The following is a 27,440-nucleotide window of genomic DNA, read 5'->3' on the forward strand; positions in this document are numbered from 1 at the left end:
CTCAGTCTTGTGACTGGCCCGAGCGCTGGGAGCCGCCGCGGCAGCGGGCACGTTGCTGCTGCTGTCTGCCTGGCTGGGGGCGCCTGGGCTCCGTTCCCCCCGCGGATGCGCTGGGTGCGGGGGCGGCTGGCTTGGCGGAGAGCCCCTGTCTAGCGGCGCGCTCCCCCCCTCCGGCCGGGGGGCGGCCCAGGGAAAGTTGGGCGCCGCTTCCTCTCCCCGCGGGGTCTCTGCGCTGCTCCCCCCCCGGGGGCCCCTCGCCGCGTCCCAGCATGGATAACAAGCCTCTTCTGCAGGAGCGGCCCCCCGCCTACACCCCGGCCTCGCAGGGGGGCGACTACGGACAGAGCAACTATGGGGCCATCCCCCCGCCGCAGCCGGGCTTCCAGCCTCCTCCGCCCTACCCCTACCCCAGCGCTGCCGCTGCCCCTGCAGGTGGGTCGCTGGCCGGGCCGGGGGGCGAGGCCCGGAGCCGTGCGTTTGTGCAAAGGGCCCTGTTTGAAGTTTTAAGCGGTGTGCCCCTGGCTCTGGTCCGGGAGGGGTGGGGATGTGAGACGCAAAACAAACTTTGCAGAACTCTGCGAGGTGCCGTGTACAAGCCCCGCCGTGGGCTTGGTGTGTAGCTCTAATCCGGCGGGGTGGGGGTGTGTAGGGGGGTCTTTCTGGCCGCTGTTGCACTGTGTGAGTGAAAAACTAGCGGGGAAATGTGTTACTAAAGCCTTGCGAGCCAATAAATCCTCCCTCTTCCCTTCCTCCCACCGCCAATGAAATCGATCATTATAAGCCCGGGAATTGCTGTGCTCCAGAAGCCAAGGCAACTCTATAGAAGGCGTTCTCTCGTTTGCTGGACTTGCAAGTCGAACAAACTCTTGTGTTAAAGTCGAGTTAAATATCCTACGTGGCCACGCCAATAGAAGGGCTGTGATGATCTGGTTGCTAGAGACACTAGATCTCTTAGAAAAAGTTTTTTGTGGCCTGTCAAACCAAAACCTAGCTGCTGGTGTATGAAGCCATGGTATTGGGCTGTCGCAGGAAAAATTCACAGTCGCTTTGCTAAACAGTTGTGTGCCACTTCCCTGTAAAAACCGTATGTCACTTTGCCCTCAGTGGCTTGGTTAATACTCAAGCTGGAGTAGAAAACAAGTTGGTCAGGAGTGCCAGATGTTCGAAAAGCTCCTCCCTTTCTTCCCACTTAAGACTGCTTGTAAGGTACAATGTGTGTCCTTTTTATCTACCTAGCTGTATTTGTGTTCTGCTGTCACTAACTACTGAGATACTGTACTGCCATTATTTTGAAGGGGGATGGAATTATCAGGACTTCATACAAAGATACACACATTAGCACTTGGTGTTTGACTTCCTCTTCCCAAAGCTACAATTTACCATGCACACATTTCCCCCTGTTCCTCTGATTACATGTGGTGTTTTCTAATGTAAATTCACTGTTCGCTGCTGAAATCTCTTTGGAACTGAGTGTAACCCCTTCTGTTGACTTTGAAATTAGTGTGACTTGGATCTAGTTAAAGAAACAAAACTAGACTATTGGCAATTTCTCAGTGGAAATTCCTCTCCTCCTCTTTCCCCCCCCCCCACAACATTTGAAGAAAAACTAGTGCATCAAGTAGTACTTAACCCTAGATCCTGTAAAGACTCAGGCATGTACCATATTTCATGCATTGTGAGTAGCCCTATTCAGTGGGACTATTCACAGTGCATAAAGTTAAGCATGTGCCTTTAGGCTTGGGACCATAGATATTTGATTACCATTTACTTAGTAAGTCAGAGCACACTTTCCCACAAAAACCCCAAGAATTATTTTTGACTTTTTCTTTACTAGTACACTTAATGGGTTTCCTGTGATTCCTTAAATTAAAGGAATTTATTCATTAAGAAACTCCCCCAAAACATCACAACTTGGATGATGTAAGGAGCCTGATGTCATAATAGCCCAGGTTTCAGAGTAGCAGCTGTGTTAGTCTGTATCCACAAAAAGAACGGGAGTACTTGTGGCACCTTAGAGACTAACAAATTTATTAGAGCATAAGCTTTTGTGGGCTACAGCCCACTTCTTCGGATGCATAGAATGGAACACACACACACACACCATGAACAGGTGAGAGTTGTCTTACCAACTCTGAGAGGCCAATTAAGTAAGCGCTACCAGCACTCCCAGCTATCTTCGAGACACCACTGACTTCCTGAGGAAACCTCAATCCATCAGTGATCTTCCAGAAAACGCCATCCTGGCCACTATGGACGTAGAAGCCCTCTACACCAATATTCCACACAAAGATGGACTACAGGCTATCAGGAACAGTATCCCCGATAATGTCACAGCTAACCTGGTGGCTGAACTTTGTGACTTTGTCCTCACCCACAACTATTTCACATTTGGGGACAATATATACCTTCAAGTCAGCGGCACTGCTATAGGTACCTGCATGGCCCCACAGTATGCCAACATTTTTTATGGCTGACTTAGAACAACGCTTCCTTAGCTCTCGTTCCCTAACGCCCCTACTCTACTTGCGCTACATTGATGACCTCTTCATCATCTGGACCCATGGAAAAGAAGCCCTTGAGGAATTCCACCATGATTTCAATAATTTCCATCCCACCATCAACCTCAGCCTAGATCAATCCACACAAGCAGTCCATTTCCTGGACACATAAATACCACCCTATGCCGGAAACCGACTGACCGCTACACTTACCTACATGCCTCCAGCTTCCATCCAGGACACACCACACGATCCATTGTCTACAGCCAAGCTCTAAGATATAACCGCATTTGCTCCAATCCCTCAGACAGGGACAAGCATCTACAAGATCTCTATCAAGCATTCTTAAAACTACAATACCCACCCGCTGAAGTGAAAAAACAGATTGACAGAGCCAGAAGAGTACCTAGAAGTCACCTCCTACAAGACAGGCCCAACAAAGAAAATAACAGAACACCACTAGCTGTCACCTTCAGCCCCCAACTAAAACCTCTCCAGCGCATCATCAAAGATCTACAACCTATCCTGAAAGATGATCCCTCACTCTCACAGATCTTGGGAGACAGACCTGTCCTCGCTTACAGACAACCCCCCAACCTAAAGCAAATACTCACCAGCAACCACACATCACTGAACAAAAACACTGACCCAGGAACCTATCCTTGTAACAAAGCCCGATGCCAACTCTGGCCACATGTCTAGTCAAGTGACATCATCATAGGACCTAATCACATCAGCCATACCATCAGGGGCACATTCACCTGCACATATACCAATGTGATATATGCCATCATGTGCCAGCAATGCCCTTCTGCCATGTACATTGGCCAAACCGGACAGTCTCTACGCAAAAGAATTAATGGACACAAATCTGACATCAGGAATCCTAATACTCAAAAACCAGTGGGAGAACACTTTTAACCTGTCTGGCCATTCAATGACAGACCTGCGGGTGGCTATCTTACAACAGAAAAACTTCAAAAACAGACTCCAACGAGAGACTACTGAGCTGGAATTGATATGCAAACTAGACACAATCAATTTAGGATTAAATAAGGACTGGGAATGGCTGAGCCATTACAAACATTGAATCTATCTCCCCTTGTAAGTATTCTCACACTTCTTATCAAACTGTCTGTACTGGGCTATCTTGATTATCACTTCAAAAGCTTTTTTTTTTTTTTTTTTTTTTTTTTTTTTCCCACTTACTTAATTGGCCTCTCAGAGTTGGTAAGACGACTCCCACCTGTTCATACTCTGTGTGTGTGTGTGTGTGTGTGTGTGTGTGTGTGTATTTCCTCAATATATGTTCACTTCTATGCATCCGAAGAAGTGGGCTGTAGCCCACGAAAGCTTATGCTCTAATAAATATAATAGCTCAGTTTCTCTATTTGGCAGGCTATGTCATTGCGTAGTCTCTTGCTAAACAACAAACTTGTAGTTGCATTTCTGAGACTTATGTAATAATTTGCAAAATAGTTTGCTTTCTAAATACAGTTGTTAGAACAAGCTTGCTGGCCAGGTTGGGTCTTCCAAGCAATTTCATTTCTCAGTTTTCAAGATGTCTCATCCATTTCTTTACCTCTACTTCTTTCTCTCCACTCCTGCTATTGTATATTAGTCACAGTTTAACTAATGTGGAAGTTTTCAGGCTGGCAGCCAGAGAAACACTGCATCCTGTCTCCACCAGTTTGGATGCCTAAAACTGAAAATTGTGACCTTTTGTTCAGTTAAACTGTTTTTTCATCCTCTTCTCCAGTAACATTAAAACACAATCTTTGAAGTTAATTATTAGCCTTATGTGCATTTTAGACTGTGAAATTGTATTAAATATTCAGGCCTATGAAACAGTTTTGCAAGGACATGTTAATTAGTAGGGCTGGCTCCAGTTTTTTTGCCGCCCCAAACGGGGGGGACACCAACAACCGAGATCAGTGGCACTTCGGTGGCTGCTCTACCGCGCTGCTTCCACCTTCGGTGGCAATTCGGTGGCCGCTCCTTCTCTCCGAGAGGGACTGAGGGACTTGCCGCCAAAGACCCGGACGTGCCGCCCCCTTCCATGGGCCGCCCCAAGCACCAGCTTGCTGCGCTGGTGCCTGGAGCCAGCCCTGCTCATTAGCATGTCCCCTTCAGAAGGATTTGTTCCAACTCTACCTCTGATTCAGGTTCTTGTATGTGTCCTCCCAAGTCCTGAGGAATACACCTTTGGGGCCACAGTCTTGTCACATACAATGAATTTTTTTTTTTAAGAGTCTTAATTCAGCTTACAGTTGTGTTGCTTTGTTTGTTAAGCAGATTTAGGGCCATATCTAGAAACTTCTGCCTACGTAGCTATGTTGGGTGGGAGGGGAGAGAAGAGATGCTGTGCTGGTATAAACCCTTAGTGTATGCATGGTAAAACCAGCAAAATTGTGCTTTTGCTTATATTCACCTCTACGCTGATATAACGCGACCCGATATAACACGAATTCGGATAGAACACAGTAAAGCAGCGCTCTTGGGGGCGAGGCTGCGCGCTCCGGCAGATCGAAGCAAGCTCAGTATAACGCAGTTTCACCTATAACACAGTAAGATTCTTTTTTTGGGGGGGGGGGGCTCCTGAAGACAGCGTTATATTGAGGTAGAGGTGTAGTTTGGTTTTTTTGGGGAGGGGGTTAGTGGCTGGAATAAGTTAAAAGAAGAACAGGAGTACTTGTGGCACCTTAGAGACTAACAAATTTATTAGAGCATAAGCTTTCGTGGACTACAGCCCACTGGGCTGTAGTCCACGAAAGCTTATGCTCTAATAAATTTGTTAGTCTCTAAGGTGCCACAAGTACTCCTGTTCTTCTTTTTGCGGATACAGACTAACACGGCTGTTACTCTGAAACTTGGAATAAGTTAGAAAGCACAGTTTTGCTGGTATAAGAGATGTACACACCAAGAACTCATTGCTGGGTAATGGCAAAGTGCTTCTACTGTAGAATTGATCCTATGATATCAAGTGTCTTTCTGTTGTGGAAAATGAAATCTACCTTTCCAAGTTACCATTGTCTAAGGAATCATTGTGTCCTTTATCTGTTTTAAAAACAAACAAAAAAAACCCCTGCCTTATGACCAGAGGTTCACTTGCATTTCTTTGTTCTAGGATATGCTGCACCACCACCGCAACATAACTATCCCAACATGTATACCATCATTCAACAGCCAGCTACCGCCACCTCCGTTGTAGTGGTTGGAGGTTGCCCTGCCTGCAGGTACAGTTCTCTCCAGTTGTTTGTCAGCTTTTAAAATAAATTCAAGATCTCCGGTCTTGAAACCACAGACATCTTGGTTTTAAATATCAAAATGAAATTAGTTGAATATTTTATATATAAAGTAATGGTGGGATGCGCTCACTCATCCCATTCAACCATAACCAAACACAGAAAATTTCATTCCAGTGTTATGACCATAGTCCCTTTTGTCACCTACCATTGCCATAGAAAGGACTCCTACCTACACAATACCCACATTTGGGATCCTAGTCAGTTCTGTTGATTTTCCTTCTCTAGGTTGATGAAGAAAACCTGGGATTTTTCCTTCCCTTGTACTTACTTAAACTATGGCTGAAGTAGTGGGCAGTACTCTCTTGGCAGGGGTGGTTTCTTGTTTGTATTGGTACAATATTGATGATTCTAGGAGTGTGGAAGTCTGCTTGCTGCAGAAGAGTTGGCAGATAACAGCAAGGTGTTATCCCAAGATAGAACATAGGAATCAGAAAAAACTAATTGCAAGTTCCTCCACTAATTAATAAGACAAAACTCCTTTTTTTTTTTTTTTTTTTTTTAAATCATTATTAAACCACTGTTACTCGCTGAAGAGAAGTTAGGATGCTCTAAAGAAAAGGATAGAGAATACTGGACATATGCCACCATATAAATTAATTATGCTTCCTCTCCCGGACTACTGCGTTCAGTTCTGGTCAGCCCAGCTCCAAAAGAATACGAGAGAGAGCATATTCACAAGAGGTGATGAGATCAGATCATTTGAGGTTAACCCTGGGCTTTCTTTATGATCTATCTTAACACTTGCAACTGTGGGGTGCTGAGCTCCTTCAATTTCCACTGAAGTGCGTGAGAGTTGTACTTACAGGATCTTGCCCAGGAGCAGCACCTTGCAGGATTGAGCCTTTATTCAGAGATCTGTGCTTAGGAGACGGACCCACCAGAATAGCACAAGTGGTATCAAGCACAGTTGTGCTAGAGTAATGTTCTAATGAGTCTCAACACAGTAATAAGATGATATGAATGAAGCATCCTATGGCCTTCGTGGAATGGAATTGTACTGTGGGGAATCGGAGCCTGCCTTCTAAGTCTGACCTCTTCCTAGAAAGGTGGGTCCAAAAGGTGGAGGCTCTTAAAATGCTGTGTAAGGGCTGATGCTGTTGAACTACATCAGTTTATGCTGAAACTGTAGGAGCTAGATAAATTCAGGCTCGATATTAGATGCACACTGTTAACAGTGAAGGTAACTAACCATTGGACTGCTTAGTTGGGGACGTGGTGGATTCTCCATCACTTGAAGCTGTTAAATCAAGATGGGAGGTCTTTCTAAAAAAATGTTCTAACTTAGCCAGAAAATAGAGCTTGATAGAGGAATTACTAAGGCTAGGTCTACACTACGGGGGGGGGGGGAGGGTCGACCTAAGATATGCAATTTCAGCTACGCTATTCATGTAGCTGAAGTTGCGTATCTTAGGTCGACTTACCTGGCTGTGAGGACGGCAGTGAGTTGACCGCTGCTGCGCGCCGTCGACTCCGCTTCCACCTCTTGCCGCGGTAGATTTCTGGAGTTGACAGCAGAGCCATCGGGGATCTATTTTTATTGCGTCTTCACTACACGCGATAAGTCGATCCCCAATAGATTGATTGCTACCCGCCGATCCGGCGGGTAGTGAAGACATGCCCTAAGTGACATTCTATGTCCTTTTCTATATAGGAAGTCAGACAAGAATGATCATAATCGTCTCCTCTTGCCTTAAAACCTCTGAATCTGAAAGGGAATTTAACTTGAAAATAGTGAATCTTCTGCACTAGACTAAACATCAGTGGCCTCTTACAGGTTTTTATGTAATTCTTGTTTCTCTTTCTGTTAGTAACTCCCTTAGGGTTAGTATGGTATGGAGGATTCTTTGGAAGCTTCAGATCTGAAAATGTAACCTTTAGTGCAAAATCCCTTTCTAGGCAGTGAAACTTACTTGAACACCATCCTTTTGCTGAGCATTGCTCAGGCTTTTGGAAGTGTTCACTGTTTGGTCCAGACATGTGTAGTATGCTGGGTGGTGGTGCAGATTTGATAAGATGAAGACTGAGCCTTGCAGAAATCAGTGTTAAGTCTTTGCTTAAATAGAGTCCCTCTTCATCAGAGAGGCATGGAGGCACTTTAGGACACATCTGATGCTCTGCATACTTCTTTTCCACTGTCTGATTATTCTCTACAGAGGATAGGAGCAAGAAATTTTAGCTTCGTCTCCGAGGTAGGATTCTGAGTCCCTTTCCCTCTAGATTAAAATCTACTGCTTCTGCCTTAACTCCTCAGGCTCTGTTTCAGCCTACAAAAAATGATTGGGTTGGGAGGGAGAATATATTTACTTCAAGATGCAATGATTACTCTATAGGGCCCTTTTTAGCTTCTGTAAGAGGCATACTCAGTTGTAGGAAGTGAACCCTTGGGACCAGTACCTGTCTCCACAGATAGGCTGATGCCAAATCAGCACCTTCCTGGCCTTTTTTAATGAAGTGCTTGAACTGCTATAGTGTACCTGGCATCAGAAGTGGTAAAAGCTGTGTAAATGTCTGAATGGGCAATAGAATACAAAAACTTGAATACTCCTGCTTTGACTAGCTGTGGGATTGATAGTCTTGTATTGGGATTTCTCTTCAGAAAAGAGAACTGGGGTTGTGTGCAGGGAGAAGGAATGGAAGCTCAATCCATTCTGGGAAGCATGGGGTATCAAGGAACTCCCACCATGAGACATAAAGGTTGCTGTCTTGTCTGAATCATCTGTGCCTCTAGCTAACTTGGAAGAAGAGCTTTTAATCCTTGACTTTCCAAGGACTGTGCAGCAATATTATTTCTAGGCCTGAAAAATGTATTTGAAGAGATGTTGTCTAAGCCAGTTCTCAACTTTTCCAGACTACTATACCCCTTCCAGGAGGCTGATTTGTCTTGCGTACCCCAAATTTCACCTCACTTAAACGACTAGCTTACAAAACAAGACCTAAAAATACAGAAGTGTCACAGTATGCTTGCTTTCTCATTTTTACCATATAATTATAAAATTGTGACGGTCCTCCTCTTCTCCCCCTCCCTCCCCCCCAGGTTGAGAAACACTGATATAGCATATAGAGCAGTATAAACAAGTCATTGTCTGTATGAAATTTTAGTTTGTATGGACTTGACTAGTGCTTTTTATGTAGCCTGTTGTAAAACTAGGCAAATACCTAGATGAGTTGACATACCCCCTGGAAGACCTTGTATACTCCCAGGGGTATGCATACCCCTCTTTGAGAACCACTGGTCTAAGCTGATATGTCTTGGTCTTTCCTTGGTCCTTGAAAATGTTTGTCCCAGTTGCATCTTTTCAGTATCCTAAAGATGGCATAAATCAACAACAACCAAGTACTGTAGCATATGATGGATTGGAGAAAACCACAAGATCATGATGCTAAAATGAACATTGCTGTAATACCCTTGGCTGTATTGTTTGACTCAGAATTAGTCAGACTCTAGACAGGAGAAACTGCCACTGATTTTGTTACATTTAGTACTTTTAGACTTATTTTCCCCTGCAATAGCTGGGAATCTGAGTTTAAAACTGGTGTTAGAGGAGTGTGAATGTGCTCTGATTAATCTAGTTAGGGTGTGGCTTTGGATATTTCGCACACTTTTGATAGTGACTTTGTTAGGAAATCTCATAGTGGGCACACTTGTCTTTGTGGGGTTTCATAGATACTGAACTGTGTATTGTGATACACTTGTTACACTGACTCTGCGTGTACTAGCACTACAAATTGGGTTATTGAGGCTCTAGAGACTAGCTTTAAATACCCTCATTTTGCAAATTTAAGACCCACATTTGTGCATTTTAGCTTATTGTAACTTGTCTGAATGGGAGGGGATGTTGTATCCAATGTGTGTGTACATATATTACACTGTATAGGATGTGGGTAACTAATATAAAATGGTTTAAGGCAATTTTTTAAAATAAACCATAAGTTGTATATATCATACAATATTTTTTACACACACTTACTTACTTACTTTACTTTATGGTGGTTTAAAAAAAAAAAAAAATCCAAACCCCACAAAGCCAGCTTTCCTTTCATGACACCTTAAGTCATGTTGCCAGGAAGGTCCTGCCATGTTAAGAGGTAGACAAAATAATTGTTTGCGGATTTGTCTTGCTTGCAGCTGTGGGGGAACATAATTTATGGTGAGGGTTCTTGCCATCCTGAGATGAATTAGCACCTTCAGGTATAGCTATGGGATATAAATTTTTCATCACGGTGTGGGTGTATATGTGTAAATGCTGCTTATCCAAACAAACAAGAGTTGCCCCTACCCAGGACACTTGCACTTTCAGAGGCCAGACTTCTTCAGCAAGATCAGATACATACAGTAGTTGCTCTGGAACTACTCCATACGAAGCCAGGCAGGACTCTGGGGTAGCGTGAGCAGACTGTCTCCAGGGCAAGAAGCTTACACAACTTTGGCCTTCCTGGGGCTGACCTCAGAGCGTTCAGCAGCCCCTCTTTACACCGTGTGCTTCCCACAGCGAGTCCGCACTGGTGGGGCTCCTGGGGAAACCAGAGGGCCCTGCACCCCAACTCTGCAGTCAGATGTGACTCTCAGCCAGCGTAAAACAGAAGGTTTATTTGTAGACAGGACCACAGCATAGAACCGAGCTTGTTATTACAGACATTGGTGACTTTCAGCCAAGTCCATCTTGGGAATCCTGGGCCAGACACCTTGGATTTCCCGCCTTTTTCCAGACCCTCAAGCAGACTGCCAGCCTCCAGCCACCCGACCTCTGACACCTCCCTGTTGCCCCTCCTCCTTCTTTGTCTTGCTTCCCGGGCCAAAGATGTCACCTGGTCACACACCCCTTCTGGGTCTCAGGTTACATAGCTGCAAATAGCTGGGCAGTCTCACCTGCCCCGAGGGCCTCCTCAAAATCACACACCCAATTCCCACCACCTAAGTATTGGAGCAGTACACAGAGGGGCCTTGGCTACACTGGGGCTGCAACTTGCTACGCTCAGGGGTGTGAAAACACCCCCCCCCCCCCCCCCGCAAGTGTAGCCAAGGCCAGGGAAACTAAGGTACACACAGTATTAGTATAGGACAGTAGGACTCACATGCAATATAGCAAGACAGATAAAACCCCCGCTACGTCACAATGCTGCTTATCCAAACAAACAAGAGTTGCCCCTACCCAGAACACTTGCACTGTCAGAGGTCAGACTACTTCAGCGAGATCAGATACATACAGTAATTGTCTGCCATCTGGATATATTTTGAGATAGTTAAGACTTGTGGCAATAAGTAGAAATACTATCCTGAGTGATTATCATGGCATGGTAAGGTTAGCTGCAGGAAGGAAGGACTGTAGGCTGAAATTGTGAAACATGTATCTAAAACTAGGCACCTCTCAATAAATGCCCAGATCTTAGAGGTGATTAATATGGGCAGTGCACCCAACTGGCCATAATGTGGGTGTAGTGTGTTTGGTTGGGTTGGTTGGTTTTAAGAGTAAATTGGAAATACTGCCACCTTGTGATGGGGATACAGATACTATTCCCAAACAGTGAGGTAACTCTTGTGTTTCACCGCTTGCCTTGGCGTGGTAAGTCATTCCTTAATCAGGTCTTCAGCAGGATCCTGTGCTTGTCAAGCAATGTAGAACCAGCAGCTGCTCAGCACTGACACTGCAGTGCTTATACACACGTTTCCTAATGCGCATGATGATAGTGCCTAGAGATCACCTTCCCATTGTGCTAGGCACTGGGTAGGCATAACTGTCCCTCCCCACCACAACCCCGATATCTAGAACTTTCATGAATACTGAGCAGAGTGTCATTCTTGGGAATCTGTCAATTAAATTACTTCTTGCAAATGAAATGTTCAAGAGATACTGTCAATCTAGTCTTGCCTTTAAATCATTTTATATCTCCAAGAACAGCTTGAACCATTAAAGCTGCAAACTTTACAAATCTAGCTTCTTGCCATGCAGTCGCTCATTTGCCCTAAGAAATGCCTGTCTACATTGCTCCTTGGACAGTGTGCTTCCCAGCATGGGTAGGCAGACAAGCAGTAGCTCCGCTTTGAACTAGCACACAAAACATAGCAGTATGGCTTGGGCTAGCTGCCAGATCACAAACCCACCCGATCCCCTGGGTGCATGCTCAAGCAGCTAGCCTGGGCTGCCACCCCCGCTCCTGCGATCACACTGCAATTTTTAGCACACTACCTCTGCTTGAGCTAGTGTCTGTCTACTTGCAGGTGGAGGTACCTTCCCAGCTGCAGTATAGACATACCCTTAAACACTCTTCAGTTTCTCTACTTTCTTGGTGATGCAGTGTTTGGGTGGGACAAACTGCAAGGGGATATTTATTTCTTTTTAAAACAAATGTTAAGAAAACTAATGCAAGTGATTTTTCTTGGCCTAGTGTTTGCAAATGGTTGATTTTTAAAATTTGGGCCAGTAGGGGATTCCCGTGATGGCTTAGAGCTGGTGCTGCCAGCTGTAAACTGCCACCTTGTGCTCCTGAGTACAGTGACCGTGAAAGGTGTGCGGCTAAAGTACTACTGGCTGTGGTAATCACTGCCCAGTGAAATGGCCATTTGGGAGCTGTTGCAATTGGGCAAAAATTTGTGCAGCTTTGAGGACTGTTTTAGGATTGGGTGATGGGATAAAGTGGTATTAAAACCATATTATTCCTTTTCTCTGCCCCCCGACTCCTTGGCCTTTCTAGGCTTGGCTGGACTGAAGGCTATTGTCCCTTAGGTTTTGGCTTACATTTGTTGCCCCTTTCACCCAAGTGCCTCCTTCCTGAGAGAGTGAATACCAAAATTGTACAAAATGGCATCTGATTGTGAATAAACTCAAGATTCCAGGCTTTTCTGCATGTTAACATCAGAAAGGACCCACTTTTGTGGCAAATCTAAGGAAACTATATGAATGAAGATTGTAAATGGGGGGGGGGGGGGGGAGCCTCTTTTCCCCAGCAAAAATGTATTCATTTAGATTTAACACAGATATGCAAAAAAGTGAAAATAGCTATTAAGTAGAAAAATGTGAAGATTTATGCTCCTATTTTCCTATGAGTCCTTTGCTCCATTTTGTGGCAAACGTGAATTTCACGAATGTGGTGATTATGTTGACACTGGCAATAATCAACATGTTGTTGCACCTTGTAGGAAGTGAAGTCCCTTTGGAATTCTGAGATTGATGCTATAACCAGGAACCCAGTAGGAATAGGAGCTGGTGACAGAGGTTGCTCCAAAAACAAGACCTAAATGTGACCGAAAACTAAGCAAAAACAACAAGGAGTCTGTTGGCACCTTAAAGACTAACAGATTTATTTGGGCATAAGCTTTCGTGGGTAAAAACCTCACTTCAGATGCATCGAGTAAAAGTTACAGATGCAGGCATTATATACTGACCCCCTGATACTTGAAAACTAAGTAGCTCACTATACCATATTGCACGGCATGCAGTGAAAATGTGCTGTGTTGTGTACACAAATTGCAGAGACAGAATTAATCCCTGTTAAGGGTTAGTAGTGGTGCTCTACTGTAGTTTGGTGGCTGGAGAGGTTAGGACAAGGAACACACTAAAGTGTTATGTAAGCGCAAATAAAAAACACAACAAAAATAAACACCTTGATATGGCAAATCTAGCAGTTGCCACAAATCTGTCATTTGGAGTTGTTGGTCATGACAAAGTTGTCCACCTGGATATTTAAAGGTTGTGTTTTTTTTGTTTTTGTTTTTTTTTTCCCCCTCAATCCTGTAAGAAAACTGCACTTGACTCCTGACACTGGTAGAATCAAGCCTTCTTTCTGAGTGTAGAAAAGAATACAAAGGGGATGGTAATGCTCAGCAGGTTCACAAAAGACAGGTGAGCACAGATATTTCAGAATTTCCTGCTAGGATATTCATCCTCCTGGGACTGACTAGTTTGAGAGAAATAAATTTAAACAATTAGATCGCTTGCTAATAAAAAAGATTTTCAGACATCTGTCTTGTTAATTGCATGAGCGCATCACTTAATAGGCTTTTATAAAAATGCTTCAGTAATTTAGGTCCCAGCCTGTAGTGTGGATGAATTCTTCCTCTGTTCAGCCTGAGCTGATGGAGAAGTTGCTGCAATAATACATTATTTGTCCAGGTGTCTAATTGGTACAGTGTGCACAGGATTTACCAGTGTGGTAATGGGAGCTTGTGGTAAGGAAGAAAATGGCTTTTCACCCACTGGACACTCCTGTAAGTCTGGCTCAGGACAAAAGTGACCAAAGATCATCCAAGTTTGATGGCTGTACACAGGCTATGCAAAATGAACAGCTAAATCTCAGGCCTGTTCCTACCAGGCAGGTGTCCACCTTGCAAAGATTGTCCTGTCTAATTGGCCAACTTATTGGCAGTCTGTGATGAGGCCAAGGAGTTAAACAGGCCACCTCTATAATGTCAGTCCCCACCCCTATCTAGAAGGGGGCTCAGCTGTGTCGTGGTTGTGATAACTTTGTTTTCAGTACTCAGGATATTCCCTAAAGCCTGGGGTAGCATTATCTGTTACAAACTCAGATATTTTGACTGGTAAAATATTCAGCCTAAAAGTGCCAACTGTGTGTTAAATTGTAGTAACTTCTGTGTACTTGGTATCTTTGAACGCTGCAGCACTGGCTCCTACAATGTGTTTAAGATGTTAATGTTCTGAGACTTTTCTTTCAAGCTAACATTTATCAAAAGGTTAATCATTCTCCTCAACAAGCCTTTGAACCTAAATTACTTCTCAGAACTGAATGAGCAGCTGTAGTGTAGCTTAAATGTGAGTCTCTGCTGTAGTATAAATAAACCTCCCCTTTTTATTTTTAGACCCTAGGAGTGGTGTCATTTTTTTAAACCACATTAAAGCTGCTTATGCAGTTGGACAAAAATTACTTTTGGCTAGATTAATAAATCTTCACATTGAGTACAGTAACTCCCTGTAGGTTTTTTTATCTAAGATGAAGAGTAATTTACATAAGGAACAGACTAAAATGTTGGTGATCTGTGACTCCTTTTAAAAGTAGCTTCCCCTTCTAAATGTAGTAACAGGCTAAGAAAAGACACTGTTTTGCCTAGGCATGTTTAATCTATGATTAGGAGATTGCATGAACTAATGAATGCCACATCAAGTGTCCATGTAGTCAGGATATCACTACAGATAAGTTTCTGTTGTGGAAATTGATCCTGAAATAACAATCATGTTATGAGGAAGTCGCCCCCCCCCCCCCCCCCCCAGCATGGTACGCTCCAGTATTTTCCCCATGTGGTAAAGTGCCACTTGCAACTGGTTTAATTTATAATCCATGTTTCTCCTTTGTCCCTGGCACTTATGTCTTGCTCTCTCACTGACTGGTTTGTCCCTGTCTCTGATGTCTGGCATGGATCGATGAACATTTCATTACTGTTAAAGGTTGTGCTGGGCATTTTGCACTGCCAAAAACTGTTCTCCAAATAACTTTCATGTAGGGGAGAAGGGAGCTCAAAACTACTTCTACTTACTGCATCAAGGACATCTGCTTAGTAGCAGAATTAGACCGTTGGAGCTGATTCTTAAGAAGGTTAATTGTAATAGCTTAGGCTGCAGCCATCAACTGAGTTTGTAGCTGTTTAGGGCTGACCAGAAATATCCTGATTGGTCCTGCTTATGTATTGGTTTAATCGTAGTGTCTATTTATAAGGGAATAAGCAGCCTAATTCTGAACTAGCCTTAAAAAACATACTCTATGGAACTAATAAAGCCTAGATTGTTGCATAGTCCAGTATTACTGCAATTGGTGTTAAGAGCGACAGATGGTGCTGAGATGTCCAAATAGAAAACTGTTTTCTTTCAGCTTTGTAAGTCAGTCTAGTAGTCGAGGCTTTCCTGCTTTAGAGCAGAATGTTCTGAACTTCAGCTGAACAGCTTCTTTTGGTAGACGGCAGCCAGCCAGCATCCAGGCTGTCAGATGCAACGATGCTGAGGCTGGGTCTAGGATCTGACTGTTCTTTGAGATTGTTGGGCAGAGTAGGCAAAGTGATCGGGGGCTGTGTTGAGAGTTTAGCAGCCAGGGATTGCCAAGGAGTCAGAGCTTGGAAGCCCACGCTTGCTGGAGTCCTTGACTTACTGGGACAGGAGGGAGGATTGAGCCTTAGCTATGTCTTTCTTCTTAGCACCCAAGCAAGCTTTCATGCAGTGCTTCTGAGTCTGCTTGGAAACAGAGGGGCTGACAGAGCAATGTCAGGGATTTGCCCTTCCCCGGAACAAAAAAGCACACAGCATGTCCATTGAGGGGCATGTTTTAAATCTAGCTTCTGCTACTCTGGGGTAAGGGCTGGGGCAGGATTCTAAACCTACTAACGAACTATGGAAAATTATAAGAAAAGGAAAAAAACTAAAACCCAACCGGAAAATTAAATTGCTGACACTGAGGGCAGGTCTACACTTAAAGGCTGCAGCAGCACAGCTATAGGGCATTAGTGAAGCCACTATCTATGCTGACAGGAGGATTTCTGTTGGCATAGGTACTCCACCTCCTCGAGAGGCAGTAGCTATGTTGAGGGGAGAAGCTCTCTTGTCGACATAGTGCTGCCTACCCAGGGGGGGAGGTCGGTATAAATACATTGAGGATTTTTCACACCCCTGAGTGACTTAGCTATACAGATGTAAGTTTGCAGTGCAGACCTGGCCTGAGTTGTAGAGAAGCAGGCAGATGCTGCAATGGCTTGGTCTCATTGCTATGGGCAGTAAGAAGGAACTGAGGGGTGGCTGCACCTGCCCTGCGCTTTGTGCCCTTGGTTTGGGGCAGCCAGGCACTGAGGGTGTAGGTTAGCCCCACCAGATGCTGCAGGCTAAAAGATTGCACCATATGCACCAAGAGTGGAATCTGTGTGGGCTACCACTTGTGGGACCATCTTTCCTTCTCACACTGTTCCCAGGGCGGAATTGCACTTAGGGGCGTGATGCTAGGAATGCCCCAAATAATTATCTCTACTGTGGAAATTTTTTTACTGTGGCTGAGTCAGTCAGCTCCTATGTCATGAGTGCTTTCCAGGTGCTGATATTGAATAACTTAAATGTTCTTGACATTTTGCCACTTAGGCACACTATGCTGCGTAACACCTAAAATGCCCCTGGGTTGTAATGCAGTTTGCGGTGGTGACGTGAGGGGGAACTAACTGCTTTTTCCTAAGCTACTCAAGAAACTAAACTTCAGTAGACACTGTAGGCAACAGAAGAATTGCCTGTGGACTGTGTGTGTGTGTGTGTGTGTGTGTATGTGTGTGTGTGTGTATATATATATATATATATATATATATATATATATATATATATATATATATATATATATATATATATATATAATATTTTTTAGCTTTCTCCCCCCCCTTCATTCCATTAGTTTAACTTGTACAATAGGTGCTTGTGATTGCCCTTTCACATTAGTGAAACCACACAGTTCAGCACCGGCTCCTTGCCTGTCAAAGAATGCTTTGACGCTACATTAAGGCTACTCCTTTTGACTTTCTTTGTGCAGGGGAGTCCAAGAGGACACGCCTTGTTAAATCCAGTAAGTGCAGTTGCTAAATTTAGGGTATAATTTCAACCTATTTAGTGAAACTGACCAATTTACTGTTTCCTAAATCTGAAAGTACAAGGCTCTCTGGCTGAGATTTTCAGAAATGATGTCATTTTTTTTGGATGCTCGGAGAGAACACTCTATAGTAAAGCCAGGCACTAGAACTGAAAATCCTCTTATTTTCATTCTCTCTGCTGCTGACATCAGTAGAAAACTAGCTAAAGAAATGAAAGCACTAAACCAAAGCCAGACGATAAACCGAAAAAGCACATCCAGTGTTGGAGAAAGTGCAACTGTAATGTGCCCACCCCAGGGACGATGCATCTGGGCTGGGTGGAAAACAGTAGCGGAAAGGTCCCAGGCAGTTCTATGACAAGTTGATAATGGGGGATAAGAACAGGAAGCACATTCTGAGCATCTGGATGTTTCTAATAGGTCAGCAGCAGAAACCGTTGTTGTTACAGTCCTAGGTTAATCCATACATCTGAGACTTATTCCTGTAATTTGTGAAGCCTGCACATGGGTCTCGAAGGCCTTGGCTACACTTGCGAGTTACAGCGCAATAAAGCATCCCCAGGCACCCTAGCTCATTCCCCGTCCACACTGGCAAGGCACGTAGAGCGCTCTGACTCCGCAGCTACAGCGCTGCTGGAACTCCCCCTCGGCAAGTGGAATAACGTTTGCTGCACCACCGCTGGAGTGCCGTGGTGCCAGTGTGAACGAGGTGTTGCGTTACTGCGCTGTGATCGGTCTCCGGAAATGTTCCATAATCCCCTTAAGTCAAGTGGCCACTCTTGTCAGTGTTGTGAAATCGTCTGCAGGAATGTGGAAATGCCCTTTCAAAGCTCCATTTTGGAGAAGTCGGCTCAGCTCCGAGAAAAGCAAACATTTACTGTTTGCTTTGAGTGAGTGAGAGCGAGGCGGGGAAGAGGGGGGGTCTGAACTTACAAGACAGCATGCTGACACCCCAAAAACCTATTCTCTCAGCACCCCAAAAACCTATTCTCTCTCCCCACACATACACACTCTCTATCTCTCTCCCCCCCCTTTGAAAAGCACGTTGCAGTCACTTGCATGCTGGGAGAGCTGCCCATAATGCACTGCTCCCAATGCCGCTGCAAGTGCTGCAAATGTGGCCACACCAGTGTGCTTGAAGCTGTCTGTGTGGACAGACTGCAGCGCTTTCCCTACTGCGCTCTCCGAAGGCGGCTTTAACTCACAGCGCTCTACATCAGCAAGTGTAGCTATGCCCTAAGATAATAGCCCTGTGTGCATTTGAGCTTTTTAATCAGCATCTCCCAAGCTGAAGTGTTGGTGATGAAGGACCTAATTGATTGCACATGCAGAACTATGAATCTTTTCTTCCTTGGTAATGCATCTCTTTCTGTTTCTCTCTGTGTGTGTCATGTCCCACAATGGTGGTAAAGCTGTATGCCAGCATTCACTCCTCTTATTTTGTTTGTGGTCCGAACCCTAAGTGATCAAAGTCAATAGTCATTTGCATGTGACTTGTAATCCTCTTCTTTCTGTAGTGTATGTGTTCTTCCACATCCTCTTCCTAGAGCAGATATGTGACCATTTCAGGGAGTGTGCAGGCAGTTACAGGAACCAGACATACCAAAAGCTTTACAGTAGCATGAAGCAATAGCTTATTTGAATGTGGCTGGCTTCATTGCTGACTGTACTAGCAGCATGGGCTACTTGTAGGATCATGTTACTGTTGGGCTGAGGAGATTGCTGTGTGCTCCTAGATGCTCTTTCAGGGCCCAGCGAAAGACTATCAGATCTGTGTTGTGTACTGGAGGGAGAAAGGACTTCTTTCTAGCTTGACTTTTTAGTCAAGAAGTGATGTTTGAAATCTGCCTCTCTTCATTGTACACTTACCTGGCTATTTCTGGCCTGGCTAGATAATACTAATTACGTTCCTTAGTAAAGTGCTCAGGGATGGATGGATAAGTTCCAAATATCATTTGTCCCCATGTTAAAGAGAAACGGAAGCACAGCGCCTGTGTCCAAGGTCACATTGAGTGAGTAGCAGATCTGGAAATGGAAACCAGATTTCCTGGAGGCAGGGCAGCATTCATGAGGCTGACTCCTACCAAAGAGCTCTAGTAGAGACTATTCCATAGTATGCTTCAGGGGCAACGGGAGGCTTTGGTGTCTGGCAGTATAGATCTGAATGTTACCAGCCATGAAGGGAAATGGATGTTTTTTTTGCATGGTGTGGCCTGGGCATCCTTGATTGCTTTCAGAGCTTCCAATTATATGATTGGGTCAAACTGTGACAAGGAGGACCATCTTTATTAAACTCTGCTTTGTCTAGTGGGGATTCCATATGGATGAGCTTTCACAGTGAGATGATGCACAGAGATTGGAGGTTGGACATAGGCAAGCTGAATTAAGTGGTTCCTAATGTGACTTAGAGTATTCTGTTTTCCTTCAGAGGTAATAAAGGCTTGTGAGAGCTCCTTCAGCCTGGCTGTCTATGTATGACTTGTGCTCTAATTTCCAGTCTTCATACTTAATCTCTGTGTCTGATCTATGGGGTGCATCTGGGAGTGGGTTAGCACGCCACTGGATTGCAAAGCTCTAGTGGTTGTAGTGTTTAGACTGTCTAGTGTGATGTGATGCAAGCTCACTTGGCCTCTGAGCTTTTGGGGATGGGGATTCTGGTTGGTCTAGTTTCCAAATCGGAGCAATGAACTCTGAATTTCTGTTGTAAAAGTTGGTTGCCTGTCTGGGACAGGGGACAGATACTTGCCCTTCTCCCACTCCCAGCAGTCTAGGACCAGTATGAAGATGAATTGCAGCTGTGTGAATGGGGCTGGAGCAGGGGCGGGCAAATGTTTTTGCCCGAGGACCACATCTGGGTATGGCAGGCCATGAATGCTCATGAAATTGGGGGTTCGGGTGTGGGAGGAGGTGAGGACTGTGGCTGGTGGTGCCGACTCTAGGGTGGGGCCAGAAACTATGAGTTGACAGTATGAGAGGGGGGACATGCTGCTGCTGCTGCTGCTTCCGGGAGCTGCACGAAGCCACGGTACACGCAGAGCAAGCCCCCAACTCCGCTCCCTGGCTGGAGTGCCAGAGTGGGGCAAACCCACTGGCGGAAGCCCGAGGGCCAGGTTAAAACATCTGACGGGCCAGATGCGGGCTGTAATTTGCCTACCTCGGGCTGGAGACTACTTGGACTAACCCCATGGTTTGTGTAGTGGGTATGAGGTCTTGAGCCTGTAGTATTAATTAACCAAACAAGTGTTCAGTTTTCTAGGATGATAGTTTAAGTTCTAGGTTTAATAGAATACTTTAAATTATGACTGGAAGAGCCATTAGGTGGCTGTACAACATAGTGGATTAATGCTTCACCTTTGTCTGAAGATTCTGAATTGATTATCTCTTTCCTTTTTGCATCTGAAGCTGGAGGAATATGCTAGTATGGTGTAGCTGACCTTCAGGCTTAAGGTGTGCTAGGATGGGCCAAAGGAAGACTAAGAATACCCAGTAACAACCCAATCCCTATTTTTCCCCTTTGGAATTTTTGCTGCAGTTTGGAAAAGTGTAAATGTATTGGAAGGAAGCTTGGGCACTAATTCCTCTTTGTGCCATTGGGAAATCTTCCCCTAAAGGAATTAAGTACAATACAACTGTTACCTTAAGAAAAATGACTTCAGTACTGCTTTTAACTGTGATATCCTCTTGTCATTTGACTTTTCACCAGGCTGGAAGATCACATGTCTTAAATGGCAAATCTAGATTTGTTTTGTGCATAAAACCAAAACAAATCTAGAACAACATCCTTGTCAATCAGCTGACTACTTAAGAACTAAATACTGAAACGTCATGTGCAACTTACTAAGAATATTTTCACGAGGACTGAATTGCAAGGACTGTAGGATACGAAGAGTGGCAAGGTTGAAAAAATTCAATAAAAATTGCAATAAAGTGCATGTGTCCCGTGGCAGGATCAATTAAAAATAACTTTGATTTTAAAATTTGAAAAACATTTTTAAATTAGAATTGCACATTGCTAAATTGGATGTTGAATACTCATTTATTTAGTTTGCTGTGAGGTGAGAGGGTCCCAGACTTCAGGCTGCAGTCTAAGCCAGAACATCTACACTACAGTTAAACAGGCTTGAGCCCGAGTCAGCTGGCACAGGCCAGCTGTGGGTTTTTAATTGCAGTGTAGACATTCCTAAGGGCACATCTGCACAGTGACAGTCATGAAAGTTAAAGCAAATCACTTAAGCCTCCTTGATAATCCCACTTTTCAGTACCTAACAGGAGTTCAGGAGCCCAATTCTATGCCAGTATTTTTGCATATTTTATCCTGTGTGTATTTGGAAAAAAGTTCACAATAACTAATATTGAATGTTTAACTTTTCATTAACACTGAAGCAACTTGCCTTTGACAAAAGTACAATTTGTACCTGATGCTCTAAATATACATATGTCTAACTAAGCAGGTAAATAGTCCAATTTGAAATCAATGGAACTATCCCTGTGAGTAAAGTTAAATATCTGCCTGAGGCCTCAATGGGTGGGTAGTAAAGTTAAGAATGTGTACAATAAGTGTTTATAGTGTCAGAACTTTTAACTTGCTACATTTTTGTTTTATGTATAATAGTCTGGTAAATTAAAATAAGGTCCTACTACTGGTACTGGCATTTAAAAAAAATTATAATGTAGATTAAAATGTATAATGAACTAAAGTTGCGATAACACTTTCAAATTAACTTTACAAAGCCTCAACTTGATTTAAAATTTAAAACATTGATTTAAAAAAAATCATTTTTAAATCACTTCACTGTGTTGCATAATATGCTAAGCTGTGATGTGTTTGCTTTATTTACATATGTGAACCTTAAACCTCCCTAAAACAGAGAGGGAAAGAGCATCTAAGCTTTCTGATACTGTGCAATTTCATTTTGTTTGGGAAGACCTTTTTAGGGATGACAGCTGGACTGCTCACACTGGCCTGATAATTTTGCATAAATTATCATCTTGGATGTTGTTGTTTTTTATAGCTGATTACATAGGGTGGTGGACACTGTCTTGTTAGCTATTAAAGTAACAGTTTAAAGCCAAACTATAATGAAACTGAACAAATAAACACCTGGAACAAGCTGCTTAAAAATCAACATGTTACAGCAGAATTATTTTGATAGTATCTGCTCTAAAGGAATTGTGCACTGTGTCACATGCTGCTTTTTAATAATGCCCCTGATTATGCAAAGATTTGCGCATGGGCATAACTTTAGGCCCCACTACTCATGTGTATGTAAGTCTTTGCCGGACTGGGGCCTATACTTGTTTCTCATTTTTAGTTTCCCTGCATTTATGATCGTACCTGAGCAACAACTTGAACTCTTCTCTAGTATAACTGTTACACTTTCTCTGGCTGTCTTATGGCAATGTCTAATCCACATCTTTTTAAATTAATTCAGTTTGCTTAAGAGTCTGGTATGCAGGCAAGCTTCCCACCCCGCTAATGTCATTTACCTTGAATTAGCCCTCATGGATCAATTGCACTACTCTTCTTTGGGGAGGATAGATGGTTGTCTGGCTAAGATACTGGACTGGGTAGATGGAGGCCCAACTCTATGGCTCTGCCATGAACTTACTGTTTTGACCTGGAGCAAGTTATTTAAGGGGAGATTTTTCAAAGGTGCAAATGGCGGTTAAGAACATAATTACCATTTTGTGACTGAAAAATCTCCCTCTTAATCTCTGCCTCAATTCCCAATCTGTAAAATGGAGATATCCACCTTCTTCCACCCCTTGTCTGTGTATTCTGAGCCCTCTGGGCGGAACTCAATGTGCATACAGGGCCTGCCACAATGAGGCCCCCCAGAGTAGTACATTCCTGACCAACACATGGGTAAATTCTAATCTTGCTTCTGAGGTACTGTTGAGTAAATAGAAAACATGTAATAAGTACTCTCTATCCTGGAAATCATTTGCCTGCTGCAATACCTGTGAATTTTTTTCAGCTATTGATGGTTAGGTTGAGGGATAGATGACAATACTGGACTCTAACTAAATACAAATGTATGGATTTGATTGCCTCCATGCTGTTTGTCACTTACTCTAAGCTCTCTAGAGGAAGATTTATGCCCCTATGTATAGTTCCTAGCACTGTAGGGCCCTGATCAGGTTGGATGTTTGAGAGATGCTCTAGTAGTTTTAAAAGGAGTTATTTTGGGGGAGTTCTAGGGCCTGTTATATACCAATCAGACTAGAAGATCAGTGGTCCCTTCTGGCCTTGGAGTCCGGGAGTCTGTGGTTAGTCTATGGGCTCTACTGCAATATAAATATTTAATCACACACAAACTACATTCAAAGAGTATTAAGGTTGCAAAGTCAAGCCCTCATAAATTAGGAAATGTCAGAACTGAGACTGCCTGTGCAAACTTAATCTGATCTCTTTGTGCTCCTGCATTATAATAGATTTGTTAATTAGATGACCTACTGTTATTTATTTATTTTCTCCCCCACAGGACCCCTGCTTCATTCAGTGCACAGGATGGACATTGTTGACATAATGAGCAGCTAGTCAATATTTTTTCCCCCTCGTTCAGTGGATGGCCCCATGCCTTGCTTACTGCACTCGATTCAAACTTCTTCAGAAGACCGAATTATTCATTTCCTCATGGATTTTTTTCCATGGTGCTCACCACTGTTATCTGAGTACTTCGTGAACTTTTTTTCCACAAATGTCTGTTAGACGAGGGGGTTTTAATCCCCATTTTATAGAAAATCTTTCTGTGCCTCAGTTTCCTAAGGTCAAACATTTCCAGTAATTTTGGGTGAGACACCTAGAACGTGATTCTCTTCCCCTCCCCCCCGAGCAGATGTGTCCTGTGCACTGAAGGAGGCTGGGGTCCTGTGGAAAAAAGTGTGGTGTAATTAGACTATTACAGTGCATGCTGATAGGAAGCCCAAATTTACAGTTACACAAACAACCTTAATGCTGACATTTCCTAACTTTAAGTGCTTGATTTTTTTCCTCCTCCCGCCCCCTTAGTTTTGTATACACAACTACATTCAACTCCCTAGCTCTGAAGCAAACTGGAAAAAACCAAATTCCATTGTATTGCACCATATTGACACACATGGTTCATCATCAGGGTTGGAAGCTTTAGATCCACTTCACAGACCTCTGCCAATTGAGCAAATGGAGTAACTGATAACAGTAGTAGGTTATCATCTCTTTGTGGAACAGCCCTGGAGGGGGATAAGAGAGTTTGCCAGTGGCTTTTACAGATATTTGGTAAAACATTGGTTTTTTACCAACAGCAGAGGAATGGTAAGACTTAAGAATCTTGGCTTCCATACGGAGTATGTTGTAGTAGGCATAGACTTTCCTGTCCATTTCCCCCAAACTTGACCCCTTTTGACCTGTCCCATCTTTTCCCTGCCTCTGGCTCCTTGTCCCAGTGTCCTTGCCCAGCCAGTCCAGTTCTCCCCCTGCATCCATGCTCCTTATCTCTATTCTTCTCCCAGTTCACCCTGTTTTCCTTCTTGGCTCTCAATTCCACTCTCCTCTCCTTGGCTCTAAGCCCTGTCAGTTCTAGTCTCCCCCAGGTTCCTTGTCCTAATCTTCTTCTACGTCCTCCCACCCCGGTCTGGCACTTGCAGGCATCCTAAAGGACAAGGAAACAGCTGCTTAGGCCTAGACTGAAGCATGCCCAGCGTGGACAGAATATTTGGAGACTGTAGCTGCAAAGTTTCTACTAAGCGTGTGCAAACTGCAGGGTTTTTGTTCTCTTCCCCTCCCCCCCCCCCCCCCCCCCCCAGGGTTGATAACCCGGGCAAAATTGGGCAGATTTTGAAGAGGCTGGCAACAGGCACATCCCTAGCACAAAGGCAACCCAGTGCCAAATGTCAGGTCCCTGCTCCAAAACATGACTGCTATAGCTTCTCAAAGAAAAGGTCCTCCAGAATTTAACATGGGGAAAACTTTTTTTCCTTAGTCTTGTTCTCAGGAACAGCTGAACCATTTTGGCTGAAATTTCCCCGAACAATTCGACCTCAAGCAGACACCTGGCATGTAAAATTTCAACCCAGAGAGTTAATTTTGGCAAATTTTATAAGCAACTGAAAACACTTACTATGAACTGTGGGAAAACTTGAACAGGAAGAGCTGCCAGCCTTGCCTACAGTGTCAGCAGGCATTTTGTGACTTAACTCTTTTTCTTTCCTCCTACAGAGTTGGTGTATTGGAGGACACCTTCACCTGTCTTGGTGTCTTGTGTGCCATCGTATTCTTTCCAATTGGAATTCTGTTTTGTCTTGCTCTGAGGCAACGAAGATGTCCTAACTGTGGGGCAACTTTTGGTTAAGGGATCAACCTGAACAGGCTTATAGAGGCCACATCTATTGTAGTACTTGTTTCTAATGTAAATGTCATGTACAATCATTTTATCTGATTATGCTTCAGACCTGTTTTGTAAAGTGTGATGAAATTATAGTCTTGCATGTGATAAACTTAATCAGTTTTATGAGCATGTGCATTGCAAAACATGAAAACCCATCTTGTTTCCATGTTTAATGGCATCTTTAAACTTAAATAAAAATGCTTCTCTTTTTGCAATCTTCACAATTTGTGGCAAGACTGAATCTTGTATAAAAATATTCTTTCATGTCAGCTGGTTCTGTGTATGCACACTTTCACCATGTACCTTTTGTTTAACTTTTTTTTTAATCACGTAATGTCCTCGGTGTTAATAGGCAGATTAAAAACCATAAACTTTGTATGCATACAATCATACTAACTGCAGTGTTGTGACATTCCAGAGGTTTAAAGTAAGAAATCTAAAAGTAGCGATTCTAACCATAAAAGTGATCTATTGTTATGGAGAATATTGGGGCAGGTTGGGACTGAGGACCAGTGCTGGTCAACATTTTTTCAAATTTTGAAGAGAGTTGAGGGAAAGACTAATTCTCATGTCAACTTCTTGCATTTTTTGACCAACTATAGAGCTGGTCCAAACTCCTTGAAGTCTCAAATCGGTTTTTTTTTTTTTTTTTTTAATTTTTGTTTGGACTAGCTCTGACTATATGCTCCACAGGATACAGCAGTACTAGGAACTTATTTCAGGAAGTTAAGATATGTAGAGAGACACTAACATGCACAAGTTGGAAAATTCTGGGGAAGTTCAAGACACCATAAAATATGCTGTTGTACTTTCTCACTTCAAAGACCTGAAGTCTTAGACTACTTTCTTTTTTCTACTTCTTGTAAACAAAATCTGTTTAGACATGAGTAACAGAATGGATATTCACAAATATTGAGGTAGAGATAATACAGCAGTAAATAGTTTCATACCATACTTAATGAATCCAATGGCATTAATTTTTAGAAATACATAACATAACCTAACCTGTCAAAAAGCTTATCTGGCATGATCTGACCTATTTTAATCTCTGAAAAATGGTTGTTTGTAACTTGATATTGGCTCAATCTTGCAATTTTCATTGGCTTGCTAAGCAAGACTGGCAGTTGGACTGAAATAGCTGGGGCAATAAATGTAAGGTAAAGTGGAAAAAGCATCAGGTCTTATTAAATAACCTCATTGATATGACTGATGAAGAAATAAAAATTCTCAGTGCTTGATCCAAAGCCCTTTAAGTCCAATGGAAATGCTCCGACTGATTTTAAGAGTCGCCTGAAGTTCAGTGGGGAGGAGGAACAACAAATAATATCAAGGAAACAAGACAGATTAGAAACATGAGTGGAAAGTAACAAATCAGATTAAATTTTAGCTTGCATTTTTTAGAAGAATAATCAAACAATGGGAAGATAAACTGTAAAGAAATGCTGAGATACCTAGGTCTGACACCTGCTTTTTGCTATAATATTAAGTAGCATTGCAATTTTTGGCTGCAGAGGCAAATAGTGGAGTCTTACTATTAAATTGTGAGTTCCTCATAGCTAAACATGCAGGTCAGGAGTAATAAAATCAGAGCCAGAGCCTCATTTTAATCTTTCCTGAATGTCAGATGTACTTTGGCTAAGAAATGGGAAGAATTACAACTATAAAAAATAAACACATTAAGAATTACTACTAGAGGTACTGCTACTTATAGA

The 27,440-nt window shown here is 43.3% G+C and overlaps 1 protein-coding gene across 1 annotated transcript; it reads left to right on the plus strand.

The window, feature by feature from the left end:
* On the plus strand, positions 1-25,997 carry BRI3 (brain protein I3). The gene is made up of 3 exons (XM_054041079.1): positions 1-432; positions 5,626-5,734; positions 25,560-25,997. The coding sequence occupies exons 1-3, from the start codon at positions 270-272 to the stop codon at positions 25,690-25,692; spliced, it is 405 nt and encodes a 134-aa protein (XP_053897054.1). The 5' UTR covers positions 1-269; the 3' UTR covers positions 25,693-25,997.
* Positions 25,998-27,440: the final 1,443 nt, after the last annotated feature.

Source organism: Malaclemys terrapin, chromosome 10 (assembly GCF_027887155.1).
Source record: "Malaclemys terrapin pileata isolate rMalTer1 chromosome 10, rMalTer1.hap1, whole genome shotgun sequence".
Lineage (NCBI taxonomy): Eukaryota > Metazoa > Chordata > Testudines > Emydidae > Malaclemys > Malaclemys terrapin.